This window comes from Myiozetetes cayanensis, unplaced genomic scaffold, assembly GCF_022539395.1.
Source record: "Myiozetetes cayanensis isolate MyiCay16 unplaced genomic scaffold, myiCay2020 scf3, whole genome shotgun sequence".
Lineage (NCBI taxonomy): Eukaryota > Metazoa > Chordata > Aves > Passeriformes > Tyrannidae > Myiozetetes > Myiozetetes cayanensis.
The window spans coordinates 68156335-68172507 of NW_026087521.1; the positions used below are offsets into that span (position 1 = coordinate 68156335).

At 44.4% G+C, this 16173-nt stretch overlaps 1 protein-coding gene across 2 annotated transcripts in view; it reads right to left on the reverse strand.

Annotated features, from left to right (window-relative positions):
• Positions 1-15934, reverse strand: part of FBLN1 (fibulin 1) — a 62107-nt gene extending 46173 nt beyond the window's left edge. The window contains exons 1-2 of one of the 2 annotated variants that reach the window (XM_050323296.1): positions 15483-15923; positions 2877-2976 (exon numbers count right to left, since the gene is read on the reverse strand). In XM_050323296.1, the coding sequence (XP_050179253.1) occupies positions 2877-2976; positions 15483-15567 (185 nt within the window). In that variant the 5' untranslated portion in view covers positions 15568-15923. Of the gene's footprint in view, positions 1-2876; positions 2977-15482 lie in introns of both variants that reach the window. The other variant, XM_050323297.1, reaches the window with a different exon arrangement.
• Between the last annotated feature and the right edge of the window lie 239 nt (positions 15935-16173).

Sequence of the window (16173 nt, forward strand, 5' to 3'; positions counted from 1 at the left end):
AAATGAATGAATGGGCAAAGAGCTGCTGCTCTGACAGCCAGGACGTTGCTCATGAAAACTCCACACTGGTATTTACTGAGTCACAGAGACACAGAGATAAACACTGTCATTGTCCAGAGTGAGAGCACCAAGAGAGGAATTCATACCTGGGGCAAGAAACCGCAGTAGGAGATTGCAGAGTTTTGAACCCAGAGCCTTGTTTCAGCTTGAACACCATGGTCAAACAGGGACCAGATGGATCTCAGAGCTCACGTGCACTTCAGACAGGTTGGTTCACCTCGTGCAGGACAGGACAGTGATCATACCTGCAGTTTGAACTGCACCACACTCAACAAGGGACACTCACACAGCTGGCAAGTCCCTCAGGAACCACAAGAGGCTTTGGGGGAAAGGATCCTAAAGAGATGCTGGAACCCAGACCTGTTACCTCGTTTCTGGGGCACACAGCAGATTCCAGAATAATGGTGCTTGAGAGGAAAGCCTTCCTTCCTTCACTGTGGAAGGAATTCTCCCCAATGAGGGTGGGGAGGCCCTGGCACAGGTCCCCCAAAGAAGCTGTGGCTGCCCCATCCCTGGAAGTGTCCAAGGCCAGGTTGGACAGGGCTTGGAGGAACCTGGGCTGGTGGAAGGGGTCCTTGCCCATGGCACAGGGGGAACTTGATGGGCTTTAAGATCCCTCCCAACCCAAACCAGTCTGGAATTTTATGATTGCTATGGATGTGTTTTAAATGGTTGGGAAAAGGTCAGGGTGGTGCAATTCTAACTCAATAGGACAGCTGGCAAGCACAGGGCTTGCTTTGAGGGAAGGACTGAATCTGAGACACCGCTAAGTTATGACAGTTGTAAGCACATGACTCAAAACCAGCAGGTAAATTCTTGTGAAGCATGTCAGGGAAGGCACTCACATCTGATCTGTCCTGTTAGCACAGCCCTGGCACAGTAACTGCACCAAATCCCTCATACTACATGAACTGTATCAAACCTGCTCCCTTCCCAATGCGCTTTCCCCTCACATTCAGCTCTGAGCCTCGCAAACTGAGCTGAGACACACAGGATGAGTAACTCCCCCCTGGATTTGCACCACACTTTTCTAGAGCCCTCAGAGCCAGATGGTCAACACTGAGCTGCACTGGAGGTCAAGGGATCCCAGCTGAGGTTTAAACAACCACATAAATTCTGACACATGCCCCCAGCAGCTCCCACTGCTGCAGGTGTCTAAATAGACACACTGGCACCAGCCCAGACCTCAGCAAACACAAGGAACTGGGTTTGTTCCTATCTCTGTGCAGCAGGAATAAATTGCTGAGGGAATTGTGCTCCCTTGGGGCTCTCTCTGGCTCCAGTCACACCAGCAATTAGGAGTAGAATTTGGCCCTTACTTTTGTGTCTGAAATGCCATCACAGGGTGAAAATGGCATCCTAAAGTGATTTTTCTGTACCTCTCACAGCTGTGCCAGCTTGCAATCATAACTGGAGTAAAATAGTATTGTCATTAAAGAAATTACCCCAAGGTGCCAATTTAACTTACTCCTTTTTAGAGTGAAGCCCAGCTTTGGGAGGAGCCATGTTTTTTTCTTGTGCAGCCATGGATAAATGCAACTGAACCACATTTATCAGCTTCAGGTGTTATCAATAATTGTTCATATCTACCACAGAATATGTGCCTTTTATTTTACTATTATAATTTTCTTAATTACACCTCAGTTAAGTACAGAAGCTAGAAGAAGCATTTAGTAAGCTTTTTTTCAGTTCCTATGAAGTCTTAGAGAGTCTCTAAAATGAAAATCTTTAGAAGAATAAATTTACAGCAGAATGACAACTCACATTAATCAAATGATCATTAAGTCATCAAGATTCTTGCTCCCAGATTGTTCAATAAACTTGGTTTCCTGTTTTTCCTACCTCTGTTTTGTCTGCAAATCTTATAACCCTTCAAGTATTTCCTAAATTGGCACTTTAGTCCTATCTGTCAATTCTTCTGCGTAAAAGACTGCTCTCAATGCCAGTGTAAATGCAGAAGCCAGAAAACATGGACAGACTTGCCTGGAAGACAAATTCTTTCCGTAATAAAGATCAATCCAACACTTCTACAATTACCAATGTTAAATCACTTTGCAATCCACTTGAACGGGGGGGGGGAAAGAAAAGCATTTAAAATACAAAGTTCTCTGGGAAGCTGCCCCTCCAACCACCAATCACAGATTGTAAGCTCCACTAGTTAAGTGTAACAAGTGCATGCAACAGCAAAAATAACACAAACTATCATTGATATAAAAAATAAGAATGACACAACCCTGTGAGAGATGCAGTAGAACCAAAATCTTACTGTGCAGGTGATTTTAACATTTAACTTCACTACTTCGTTTGGTAGATTACCGAATTAGTATCCTATCAATTATCAACAGAAATAAGAAATCTGTTTATTAACTAAAAGGTACTATTTTCTATAGTCAAACACATTTCATAGAATCCTAGAATGGTTTAAGTTGGAAGGGAATTCAAGCTTCATTCCACCCCTGCCATGGGCAGGGACACCTTCCACTAGCCCATGTTGCTCCAAGCCCCGTCCAGCCTGGCCTTGGACACTTGCAGGGATGGGGCAGCCAAAGCTTGTCTGGGCAACCTGTGCGAGGGCCTCCCCAACCTCACAGGGGAGAATTTTTTCCCAATATTCAACCTAAATTTCCCCTTTCAGTGTGAACCCACTGTGAACTGATGACCCCATTGAAATGTGCCCCATTTGAAAAGGAACACAGGAAGGATTGTCAAGAGAACATGCTGTTACATAGAGTGCTGTCTGTTTTCAGATGGAACTGAAACATGGAAACAGGAAAATGGAAACTGTATCTGAATATATATAACACACAACTACGTACCTGCATTCTCTGGACTCGGATATCAGTGGCAGAGAAGCACACGTTCTGTTTTTGTTTGCCCATTCTACACCCTTGTCACAGCATTCTTCCACTGACAGCTCTGCAGAAAAAAAGCCACAACAGTCTATTTAATAAAACTTTGCATCTGCCTGTTAAAACTCCCCCAAGCAAGAACAGGGCACCCAGACCCAAGGCAGCCATGGCCAAACCAAGCTCCTGGCAGCACCTTGCAATAAGCCCAACTACTATCAAATGGGGCAGTAGCAATAAGCAACCTTTTAAAATCCTGAAGAATACAGGATAAATCAGTGATATCAGAGACAGCTGAATCTCATTAAAAGTAAATTTGTGAAACTAGTTTTTCCTGAGGTTATTACCCAAGTAATCTGTTTTACACAAAAATATGCCTGTAAATGCCAAAGTATTGTAGAGAAGGGACAAAAAGTATATGGTATTTTAATCACTTAACATATGACAGAAAAATTAATCCAGTTACCAACTTACACCAAACCTGAACCTAAGGGGAAAAGCACATTGAAGACAATTATTTCTGTAGAGTGTATTTTTGCGAGTCTTTAATTTAATAAAACTGAATACTGTTAATGAACTGACAAGCACTACAGGTTTGCTTCATATTCCAAGTGCAAAAGTTCACTGCACAGCAGGTGTATCAGAACTTGGAATAAACCAGGAGTCACATTTTCCTATTAATTATTTTGTAGTCTGAACACCGAATAGCTCCTTGTGTAACAAATACACAATGTGTGTAAAAAACCCCTGTGATTACTCAAAGGGACAGCTTTCTAATGGTTTCTCTGTGTTTCATAAGGTTTTTGGCTGATGGCCCTGCCAGGTTGCTCCCAGGAGTGCTGAGGGATGACACCGCCAGGCCACGCACGATTACCTGAGAGCTCACGGGGAACCAGAGAAGTTCCTGAAGAACAGGAGAGAACAAAGGCCTCCCTGACCTCAAGGACAAGAGAGAAGATCTTCCTTGGACACCTCCAGGGGTGGAGACTCCAAACCTCCCTGGGCAGCCCCTGCCAGTGCCTGACCATCCTTTCCAACAAGGAATACCTCCTGATGTCCAACCTGATGTCACCTGGTAGAGGCTTGAGGCCAGTTCCTCTCTTCCTGTCCCTTGTTCCCTGGGAGCAGAGCCCGACCTCCCCCAGCTCCCTATCAGGGAGTTTGAGATCCTTGCCCACATTACCCATCAAGCTGGTGGCAGAACAGGGAGTGCACACCAGGTCATTCCCAGGCCTCCCGGGATTGTCTCATCCTTAGCTCTGGTCCAAGCACATGTAAAGTGAGCACATTTCAGCAGGCAGCCACATTATAGTCAAGACTATCCATCCTCACAAATGACTTCCTGCAGAGCCTCCTAAGGACAAGCACCTGTCTCCTCTGGCTCTCCCTACACCAGTTACAAAGCCATTGTTCCCAGGTGCTCCTGATGTGTGGGGGCTCCAATCCTCTCCCATCTGTCCACATACTCACCTCCTAAATAGTTTCAGTTATCAAAATAAGTGGAAATAATTAAACCGTTCATGATCACAGTAAGTTTGACACACATCAGAATTTGCTCAACTGGCAAATGTTCAGATGTGGGGAAGGAAAAAGTAGTTGAAAGCAAGTAGAAAAGATAACTCAGGGTTTTTTTGCAGGGAACAACTTGTATTCCCAACTAGTGATTATAATCCTAGAATTCAAAGTACAAAGGAAAAAGTTAAATGAGATTTTAAGATGCATCAGTCATCTTGAGGTAGGTACTCTTTTGTACAGTCAATTGTACAGTGTAAAGCTCTGGAGTCCTGCACAGAATTCTGGCTTTAAGAAAGATTACATCAAAATGGAAAATGAGTAAAGAAAGATTAGGAGGAGGGCCAGGGGAATCAAAGCCCTGTTATATGAGGAGAAACTGGGAGAAACAGACCAACCTGTGAAAGGATGTGGGTCAACAAATATTACAACAGTAAACAATCTGGATAATGGGATCCAGAAAAACAAACATTTTAGTAAGAAAATAATGAAATGGAATTACATTAAGTGTTAGTTTATAACAGAGTTCTGCACTCTGTGACCCAGGTCACCCTTCTACTCTTACTTACATATCCAACGTAACAGTCAAAATTCTGTCATTACTAAGTCAAAGCAGTATTTCTCCTGAATCCCTCCATGTGTCCAGAATCCATGCCAGTGTCTGAAAGCTAAATGCAGTTTACAATGCTACAGAGAAAATCAGTCTAGTAAATAACCATCTGCCTGTGGTGAAAGCCATGCATTTGTGTCTGAGCTCTTCTCTGGGAATAGGGACCCTGTCCGGAGCTCTCTGGCTGACAAACATCATATGCATCAAATTTCATACAATGGGTTGCAAGTAACCATGTTTTTAGTGCTGCTGTCTGCAATCAATCTTAACTGTGTTGAAAAATGATACACATTTAACTCAAGTGCAGAGCTGGCTGCAGGTTTTTGAAGGGCTTTGTAAAAAATGGTTTTTGGCCAAGTTCCTCCCCAGAAGGACAATCCCTGGCTCTGGACACCAGTTCTTCTCTCCAAGCTCTGGCAACACACCTCTACTCCAACGAAATAACTCAAGAATTCAAAGCAGGCCAAGCTAAGCAAGTATGTCTGTAAGAGTGCATCCAGACAAAGCAGGATCATGGAGAGTTTGCTGAAGGAGAACTGTGGTCCAGGCTCATTGTTTTGGTGACATCACAATTCATATCCTCCAAAGGTCCTGCCAAAAATCTCCTGAGAATAGAGTGAAGTGAAAAACAAGCAGTAAAAAAGGACTCCACCCTCAAGTCCATTCTTCTATAACATAGCAATTAAACAGTGAAAAACATTTTCTCTTGGCTTTGCAGTTGCTCTAAAAATTGTAATTTGTGGGCAAATCCTTACCCTTTCCAATCTCAGAAAGTGTGTGAACCAGAAGTGATTCTGACCACCTGGGCATTCAGGGTTGTTAATGAGTATTTAGGAACAGGCCCCTTATCCTCTCCTAGTTGTATTTTTCCAGGAGTGTGGACTCAACTGCACACACACGCATATTCATGTCACTCCCAGTTGGAAACCTTTGGGCAAGCAGTTCATTCTGAGGCCACCTGTGCCTCCTGACACCCTCTTCAGGGAACCAACAGCACAGGGGGCTACAGACTGCTCCTTCATGGTGTGCAGGGGATGGTGCACTGGGAGGCAGATGGCAGAACTGCTCTGATTACATCTCGAAGAATCTCACTTTCTGAACAGAAAAGAATGGTTGTTTTTGCTCTGGCTGTGACCCTGTGTCTCAGAGCAGCTGATGGCTCGTGGCACCCCTCACAGCTGGAGCAGGCATGACCAGTCTGCTCTTCTGAACCCGGTGCTCCTTCAAGGATTCTGCCAAGTGCACAATATTTCATGCAAATCAGCCTGAGAACTCCCAGGCATCTGAGAGAGAACGCCCTTCAGGGAAAGGCTGGTGACACACTCTGTGCTCAACTGCAATGTGCCCCTTTATTTGGAAGGGGAAGTTGTGACATTCAGGAATACACTGGCTGGTCCATTTTGTAAATTTGAGAAGCACTTGTTCAGCTTTCTGGTTTCACAAGACAGAAAAACATACTAACCCAGAGCTCTGCTTAGATGGTAGCACGGTGACTTCCTTTTCTAGATACACTCATTTTGCATGCTAAAGGACTAGTTGAGAAAACCCAAGTTTATTTTGGATAAAATCCAACACAGCTTTATGACCACTTTGTCCCTTTACCTAAACATGTGCAGCAGGGTATCCAAAAGAACTCGAGCTGTGTTGTGCGGTGACAGCGAGGACGCCTGTCCTGATGGGAATGTGGCAGTCTGTGTTGGATTCCCAGGGAGATTTCTGGAGTCTCGGGAAGAGAACAGCAGAAACACAGCTGAAACTCAGCTCTCTAATTTTACAAAAGCTGTCATGAAGAAAAGCTACCAGATAAGATACAATTAAGGTCAAAACTGTTCAAACGTTTTGTGTGCATGATGCATCCATGGGCTGGCTCTGAACTATGCACACAGGCACAATGCGTACGAGCATATGGTTGCTTTAAAAAAAGGTAGATTGCTAATCTTGACAGGATTGCCATACTGTGTGGGAGTTCAAAGCAAGAAATGTGGTTAATATCTGCATAACCTTAGACTTTTATGATGTAATAATTGCTTATTCAGCTGCTGCAGTGAATATTTTCTGCAAAAGGAAGATAAGCTTAAGAATGTTACCCAAAAGCATGATTCCTGGAATGAGAAACCCTGAATTGCTTCTGGGAATTGTGCAAAAAATAAGCAGAAGTAAAAAGGACTGGATAAACTTCATGGCAATAGCATTCCAGTTAGATGAAAAAGGGACAGATTTTTTAGGTAACAATCTACAGTAGCAGCTATTCTGTACAGTTGCCTCTGATGGAAACGTCTATGCACAGTCCAGGATTGGATAGCTGTTCATTACTCAGTGCTGATCCATGGAGCAGTTATCTATCTGAAGCTGGTACCAAACCAGAGCTACACATGGGCCTAGATGGGTTTCCAAAGTAGTGCCAGCAAAGTTTGCCAGTTCTTCAGGGCAGTCACTGATGTGACCCTCACACCCATCAGCTTCCCAGCCCCCATAACCAGCTGTGGTTGGGTACAGGTTTGGAACTGAGTCCAGGTCAAGGGATCAAAGTCCTACCTCCTTATTAAGGTGGTTTCAGTCTTTTAAGCACATTAATCGATGAAGTTTGTAGGATGTGGTTCAGAGCTTGTCCTTTGCTCAGTTCCCTCTGTCAGAGGCTCAGCACAGTGGGATGTGAGGAAACAGAACGTGATTCTCACTCCTCAGCATACGAGGATCCAGGCAGCAGATGGACTCTGTGAGAGCTCAGCACTACTCCAGCACATTTCACTAACAGTAGGTCAGCCAGAACTTTTGGAACTCGTGATTACAACACATATGTATTGGTTTAGGTTTCCAGTAACAAAATCACTTGCAACATTCCCTGTGTACCTTTTTGACAACACCTTTCCTGTCCTGTCATGAAAACTCTCTCACTAGTGATGCTCATCTATCTAACTGCCAGATGAAAAAAGCCCAAGCCTACTTACAGGATTTGTCAAAACGACAAACTGGTCATCCATAATATTCACAGTCACATTCTTTGTCTTCCAGCCTCCCTTTACATCTGTACTCTCACAAAACCACAGCAACTGCACATCCCTTTGACCAAGGCTCCACTTTGCTCGAGGTTCAGGGCAAAGTCATCTTGGCCTGATCTGCTGCACCAAATCAATCATTTCTTGAACAATGACACATGGCTAATACTGGATGGACAAGCCAGCAGCTTTTGTAGCAGGCATAGCAGTCAAGTGCTGGCAGCTGAGATTTGTAGTCTTGATTTTCTGGCTGTTCTTACAACAAGCTGTGGAAATGCTGTCTCTGGCAATGCAAACACACTCTGGCTGGCCACTTAAGGCATCACATAGACCCAGAGATGTGTTTAGACAAGAGGAAAGCCAGCTGACTTCAAAGATCCAACTGCTAATAGACTGACATGATAAATCCAGCTTTGCTGCATCTTGATCTTGTCTGTAAACCCAGGGATTAGGCACATAGAGTAAGGAAAAGGGTGAAGGAGACCTGAAACAATGAAAGACAAAGACGTAAAACAGAAAATCTGGCATCAGGATTCCCTGAAATAAATAGTTTGAATTGGAAGTAAAGGAGTAATGCAGGAAAACATTACCATTGTTCATGTGAGATGATTAGAGTATGTGTTGGATCTCTTGGGACTGGAGTTGGAATGAAGATGCCCCTCTTCCATTTTGTATGCAGGGAAAGAAATAAAGTGAATAGCAGCCCTTCTTTTTCTGCAGAGACTTGCTGGTTCACCTCAAGGCTGTTCACCAAATGTGCCAAAGCACTGCTGGGGTATGAGGAGCAGGCACAGCTGAGCTGTGGCACCAATGTCCTTTGGACAGTAAAATGTTCTTAGTCCTTCCACTCCATTGATCTCTACAGGTTAAAAACTGCAACAGCTTGAACTTCACAACAAATGCATAAAGCTTGGAGCCAGGATGCCTCTCCCCTGACACCCACAGCAGCACAGGCTGCTGTCTCCAGTGGATATGTTGTAGGATGCAAGGCTGTGTTTCTCACCAGCTGTCCCTCTCCTCTACTGCTCTAGTCTACTGTTTGCCCTCAGAGAGGGCCTATGACAAAGGGCTTCTCTCTTCCGAGTGAGGAGGTCATTTTGGAGCTTTATGGACTGATAGACAATCACTCAATTTGTGTGCTGCTAAGAAATAGGATATCATCTCCAAATACCCTTAAAGGGTTTGAACCTTTCCTTTCAGAATCAGTCCCAGGGTGAATATTTCAGGACAGCTGAAATCACTGAAGAAACCCAGTTAGCACAGCAAGTAAAGCAGCAGCACCCTGAAGGAAATGCCTGCTAAGTTAGTGTTTTGTGGTGGGTTTGAAAACAGCCAACATTTTACTGGAAATTTTCTTAGGTCTGGAGAACACTCATTTATGGGGAATGTGGCTCTGGTAGCACCAGCAGTGGCCATCACACAATTAGGGGGATTTTTCAGATACAGCCAAACCTCATTTTATGAGATATCTGTTTGCAGTTTATAAAAGAAGTACTTAAAATCTTCCATGGCAATAGCTGGTGATGAGGTTGCTGCTCTGGCTGGTGCTAAGGTCAAGCCTGAGGGAGGCAAAGATATGCTGCAACACCCCTCATGTTCTCTAGCAGGGAAAGCAAGTGGTTTTCTGTGGGTTTTTTTATTTTGTCTCAGGTCTAATAAAAAAATCTTCCAAAAAAGTTGTTAACTGGCTACTACAAATTACAAAGGACAGCTCCATCTATTGCAGGAATAAGGCATCATATATATATATATATATCTCAAAATGTCACAAAGGATAGGGATGTACAAGCCCACAAAAGGTTATCTTGTCCCACTACTTTCCGGCAGAAGTGATAAAATCAAGTCAGTTGTAGGCAATTCTATTTAGTTGTTCAAAACAATATCACGTGAGGCTGACTCCCAAACCTGTCTAGGCAATGTGTCCTTGTTCCTCAACACTTTGTGCATTCAGCAATGACAGAAAATTTTTAATAATATATTGCCTCCCTGTCCGCTCCAAAAGCCCATTCCAGTTCCTTCTATTCCCACTACCTCTTATACCCAGGCTCTTACATCCAGCCTGCTGTGCACCTGAAAACCGCTGCTTCACCTGATGTCCTTGCTAGGAACAAATTCATTTCCACTTTTTCCACCCTTCTGGATAGGTTATTTTTTGGGCTTCCAGGAGGAGGCCAAAGACCAAAAGATATTAAGACTAGAAGAATGAAGACTGTTCTGAAGATTTCTAGAGGATATAAAAATATTGAGAGAATTGGAGTGCACTGAGTCACCGCTGTGTAAACAGCTCAGTGCATGTCAGGGCTGTCCCAGGCTTTACATACCCACAAGAACACAGAAACAGAGGGTGCATTCACAGCTCCAGAGGACATAGCTGGCCTAAAGAACCCAGACTCACCAAGATGACATGGAAGGATGTAAAATAAAGATTCATGATTGGAAGAACAACTGCTCTTCTGTGACAAGCACATCCTAAACTTTATCCTTCACCCCTCCCTGTATGAGAATATCATGCAAATAATGAAATTACTTCACAGGGTGTTGATAGAAAAAGTGCCACTTCAGGCTTTCTCATTTAAGAACAAATTTTAATCTTCTTTTGATTTTGCATTTCAAATCTTAGAGGGAAAAAAAAAAAAAAGAAGTGTGATTAGAAAGTTTTATATAAGGTGTTACACTTAATCTATTGCCAGTCCTGTTTATTTGTATCAGGCTCATGATCCAAAATGTTCTGCAGTAAACAACAGTCTTTGGATAGACCTTACAGAGCTTTGGATTGAGTCCAAGTATATGTATATATTCAAATTAAAGCTGAAATAAGAATGAAAATATGAGAGAGCAGCATGTCGCAGAATATCAAACATACATGCTCAAGCACTCCTGTATTTTCTCATGTGAAAGGGTTACAGGAAAAATATTTTCACACTGGGATTTCTCTGTTTTCATCTGACCAGAAAATTAGCAAGAATAACTATGCTTTTACATACTGCTAGGGTGAAATGGATCTACTCTGTAGGCAGCATGCTTATTGGGGAATATAAAAAAGAAGAGAGACAATGATGAAAGATTCTGATATTCTACCACTGCTATGTTTGAAGAATAGTCTGGAAACACTAAGCAGATGGGATAAAATTTATAGCACAAGGGGTCGAGGTTCAAGTATGGAAGGAACCACAGACTTTACAGAGCAGGGAGAAAATAAAGATCCCTTTTTTTGCATATGATTATGTAGCAATGCTTTGGGGAAGGTTTCCTTTGGAGAAAACATCACTAGAACTCTTACAGGAGATTTTCCTCATTACAGTTATCTGTACTGAGTGTGGATATCTAGTTCTCCCAGGTTCTCTGCCTAGGTGTTGATATTTGAAGTCCTCAGTACCTGAAATTCAGTCCCTGACAAGAGCAAAGCTGGAAGATTGCAGCACTTTCAATGGATGTAGCATTTGCACAGCATATCCTCTCAGTGCTCAGTAAATCCTTGGAAACGCCTACAAAGCCGGAATATACCAATGTCTATGTCTATACACTTGCTTCAGCATTGATACAAAAGATCTTTTTAGGTATTGCTTTCTTTATTACTAAGTTTAAGGTCTCAATCCTGATTTTGACAGGACTCAAAACCAAACCCTTTAGTGGTAACATATTTGCACCTTTGTCCCTGGTGGTCTAGTGGTAAAGGCGCGGCGCTGTCACCGCCGAGACCCGGGTTCGATTCCCGGGCAGGGCCACTCCCGGGCAGGTGGGGCTCGTTAGCCCTTAAAGGCAACCCACCTACGTCCTAAGGACCTCGCTGCCACCGTCCAAGCTTGCTTGGCCCCGGCAGATGAACCTTAGGATTAAAGGGTGGGCTCAGTTCCGCGCACACTGTGTCTCACCTAAAAAATCCAATGCGCAGGCTGGAAGGTGGAAAGACCTTCCCCGGATCTTCGCTCGCGAAGACGGGCCATTATTATTATTATTATTACAGCACAGGATGTCTGTGGTGTTACTATAGCCCAGAAATCAATGTACATCCTCTGCCTGTGTGCTAAGCAGCCAAAGCTTCATCAGCTTTCTTTGAACGAAAATCTTCCATTAATCTGATTACCTGAAAATGAATGCCAATCCCTGAGAATCTAGAAATTTACTTTCTTCTTAAGATCCAGCAGCCAATTCTCAACTCTTTGAAGTCTAAAGTAGGTTATAGTAGGTACAGAGCAGAGCCAAAGTACTCCTGAGTGCTGAGGAAAAAAGAAATGTTACTTGTTTTAAAAAGTGATGGCAAGAAGCTTCACGAACTGCCTGAGTCAAAGATCTGTGGTATATTCAGGAGAGCACCAGCCTGGGAGATGCTTTAGAACTGTTGTGTCCTGTTGATCAGAGAAGATTTTCAACACAACTCGTACTGCACTGTCCCCATGTCTCACCAAAGATGGTTTCAGCAGGACAAGAGTCCTGCCCAAGTCTGATGAAGAGGTAGGGGACTGTCACAGTTGTCCCTCACTGCACACACCCTGTCACTGTAAATCACCCACTATATTACTGTTGTAGGGACTACTCCTTCCCCAGGGACCTGACATTATTCTGAGCATTTCTAAGCTCATTTTTACTCACAAAATATTATGGCCAGTAATTATTGACATTCTCCTAGGGCTCTTCACTGATCTGTACTGATCCTTTCTCTCCTTTATGCTTTTTGTGACTTCTTCCTCTGTTTTCCCTCTTGCTTCTGACAACTCCTTTGTGGACTTCTTAGTGGACATTCTTTCTGTTCTTTTTCACCCTCCAATCTTCTCAGTCTTCTGCCTCCACTTTTACATCTTATCTTAATGTTATCCACCCTCCCAGTTTAATTATGTGTGATGACTTAGCTATTGAAATCCCACTCCTGGCTTCCTCCTTCCATCGAATCTAGACATAAATACACATGCCTGACATTTCCTGAGTGCTTTACAGCAGCTTTTGCCTGTTCTGGCTAAAATAACCTGCTTACTTTGCTCTTTCCTAACTTTATTCATTTCCTTTGCTCCATGTCACTATCAATCCTCACTTTCTGCTGCATTTTTACAAAAGCTTTTGTTCATTTATCTCTTTCACACTAACCCACTCTGTGCTACCATTAAAATTCTTGCCTGTTGTTTTATTTGGATTTCAGCTCTCTCTTTCTTGACCTTCTCTGTCTCATCCCCTTTCATTCTCTACAGTTATATTACTACATCTGGTAAGCCAAGATTCTCTGCTTACTGAATTCATTTTACCAGCTACTTCTTTAGAACTCTCAAAACCAAACTCAAGTCTTTCATGGTCCCAGGTAACTCTATTTCTGTCAAGCTCCAGAGGGCTAAAGCCCATCTTTCATTTCAGAAAATGTTAATAGAAATATCGTGGAACAAGTTGGTCTTAACACAAGTTTGTTTGAAAACACATGTGAAGTTGATAAGAAACTTGCAGAATGGGCTAAAGTGCAACAAAACAAAACAAACCTTAAAAATGCATTGCTCTGCTATCAGATAAAGCCTGAAATCCGACAGAGCAGTATAAATATACTGAAGTAACTTGATAAGCTGGTTTATGGGGGTTTCTCTTGGATTTCACTAAAGTGTCTGCTTTCAATTACACAGATGAAAAACAAGAGCTTAACATTTTGCTCTTCTCCAATTGCAATAAAATGTCATGTCTGAAAATGGACCATTAAAGCAAAACTCAATTAAAAACTAACTTAGAGTTAGCACTCATATTTTAGAACTGGTAGTATGTGATTTTGGGAGAGGTCTATCTATGACAGAAGGCAAGAAAGCACAGATTTAGCCTTTTATGTGTCCTACCTCCACCCATATACTTCTTACAAATTTACTGTTACAAAAGCACATGTAAAAATCATAATCTTAAAATAAAACTCATTCCACAAAGTCAGTGGAACATTTTTTTTATTACAACTATAAGCTCCCCCTGAATAGACATGTTTCCAGATGTTTAGTGAGTTAAAACTGTCTGTGCTTGTAGTACCAAGACATGCCAAAGGCAGAGTTAGAGGATGAACTATTAATACACTGACTGGCCATGATGATGTAATTCATCTTCTTCAGTACTACTATCCAGTGTACTGGTAAGTTCTAAGGATGTAGAAATTCTCAGTGAAATTAGAGTATTTGGGAATAAAAACCTGACATACCTTTTACTGCCAAATTTGGCTACACTTTGTGTTAAAGCAAACTCTGAACACCTAAACTTATATATCTAATTACTTCTCAGTTTTCTAAAAAGCTGTCCAGTAAATAAGGTTACAGAGATTACAAAGTGAATTTTTTCAATGTTTTACAATAATGTTGAATGCTAAAAATGACTGTGTCTGCACACTGTGAGCAGCAAAGCCACAGTTTTGCTGATGTACTCTGTTGTCTGAGGGAAAGTAGGAGCTATTTTGGGATTCTAGAGGTAAATGCTGCTCTTCTAACCATCTTTATTCTGTCCCTCCCTCTTTAAAAGGAGTGGCTACCATCTCTTTATAAAATACAAGGGTAATTGTGACAAGTGCTCTGCTATCTGAAAATCTATGACTGAAAACACTGCAAAAGTGACAAATAATTTACTTCCTGGCTCTTGTCTGCCATTATGAGGGCCAGGCCACAGACCACGTGTTTCTAAGCATTTGCCTGGAGCAAACCTCAACACTGAATGGACCCCTTGGGGTTACTCGAATGGAAAAGCCACTTACCTGTTGTGTGTGACAAATTCATTATCACCGTAGGATAAGTACTTTCTTTGTCATGTCCTACAAATTAAGATTTGTATGGGATTGCTACACTGAATTAAATCAGGTAGGTTCATATCCTCTTTACAGACAGCACTAAGAGATCGGGAGCAAAGCGTGCAGTAAGAGAAGGGAGTCACGGCCCGGATCCAGAGCTCTGCTTTCAAAAGCAACCACACCGTTCATAGGTGTTCCACATTTGCTCTCCAAAAAGCCCGCACCCTTTGCTCCACGATTCCCCGCGCTCCGCCGGGGTCCCAGCTAACCGCCGGTGCCCCGTGTTCTGGGGGGTAGCTGAGCCCCGAGCAGAGCAGAGCTCGCACCTCCGGACCCATCACCGCGGGGCCACCTCCGGGCGCTCCGGCTGCCCGGGGGCACCGTGCGGCACCACCGCGACATGTCGCGATTGCAGGGACACCCTCCGGGCTGCTCCAGCCGCTGGAGCCCGGGCTGGATCCCGGCGGGCGGACCGACCCACCCGGCCCCGCGGCACAGCCCGTCCCGGCGGAGCCCCGTTCCGAGCCTGCCCGGGGCAGCGGCACCGACGGGGCCGGTGCTCGCCACGCCTTTCTGCTCACTTGGACGTGGCAGCGGCACTTTAAAGCCTGCCCGGGACCTCCGGGGACACGGGGATGAAGGACACGGCGGGGGCAGCCCCGCCGCCCCAGCCCCGCCATCCCGCAGCCGGCGCAGCCAGCCCGGGCACGACTGGGCTCGGCTCCCGCACTCACCTTGTGCCCGGAGCGGCGGCAGCATTGCCGGGAGCAGCAGCAGCAGCAGCCGCAGCAGCGGCCGGGCCCCGCACAGCTCGCCCATCGCCGCCCGCAGCTCCCCGCACTCGCTCCGAGCGGGGGCTTGGCTCTCCCGCGGCGTCCAGCGGGCTCCCCCTTCTCGCTCGCCTCCGCTGCCGATGTTATCCCGGCCGCCCGAGACCGGCTGGAGAAGAGTCTGCAGGAACCCCCCGCTCGGTGGGCTTGACAAAGATTTAATTCACCGCCTGCCCGGTTAATTACAAGTGCTCGGCGGGACAGAGCGGCCACCGCAGCGCGGACCCTGTTGCTGCTGATGCCCCGCCGCCCCCACACGCTCTGAGAGCGACTCCCTGGAGCTCGGAAAACTTTACAGATCCTCAGCGGGAACCTCGGCCGGCGTGACTGATTCTGTGGAAGAGAAGTGCAGCGACTTCTCTCGGTGCCAAGTAGGAGAGAGCCACAAACAAAGGCAAAGCACAGCAAAACAAAACAAAAGCAACCACCTAGCAGAGGTTTAACCTCTGGAGGGGAGATTTTCAATCCCCCTCCCCCTCCCTTCCTGGTCTTGCCGTGGATTTTACCCCAACACAGCTTTTGTCAATAAAACAGGATTTTAAAAAGGAGAGAGGTTCTAGAATCTTTCAATGAAATTCAGTGGGGAAACCAAAAA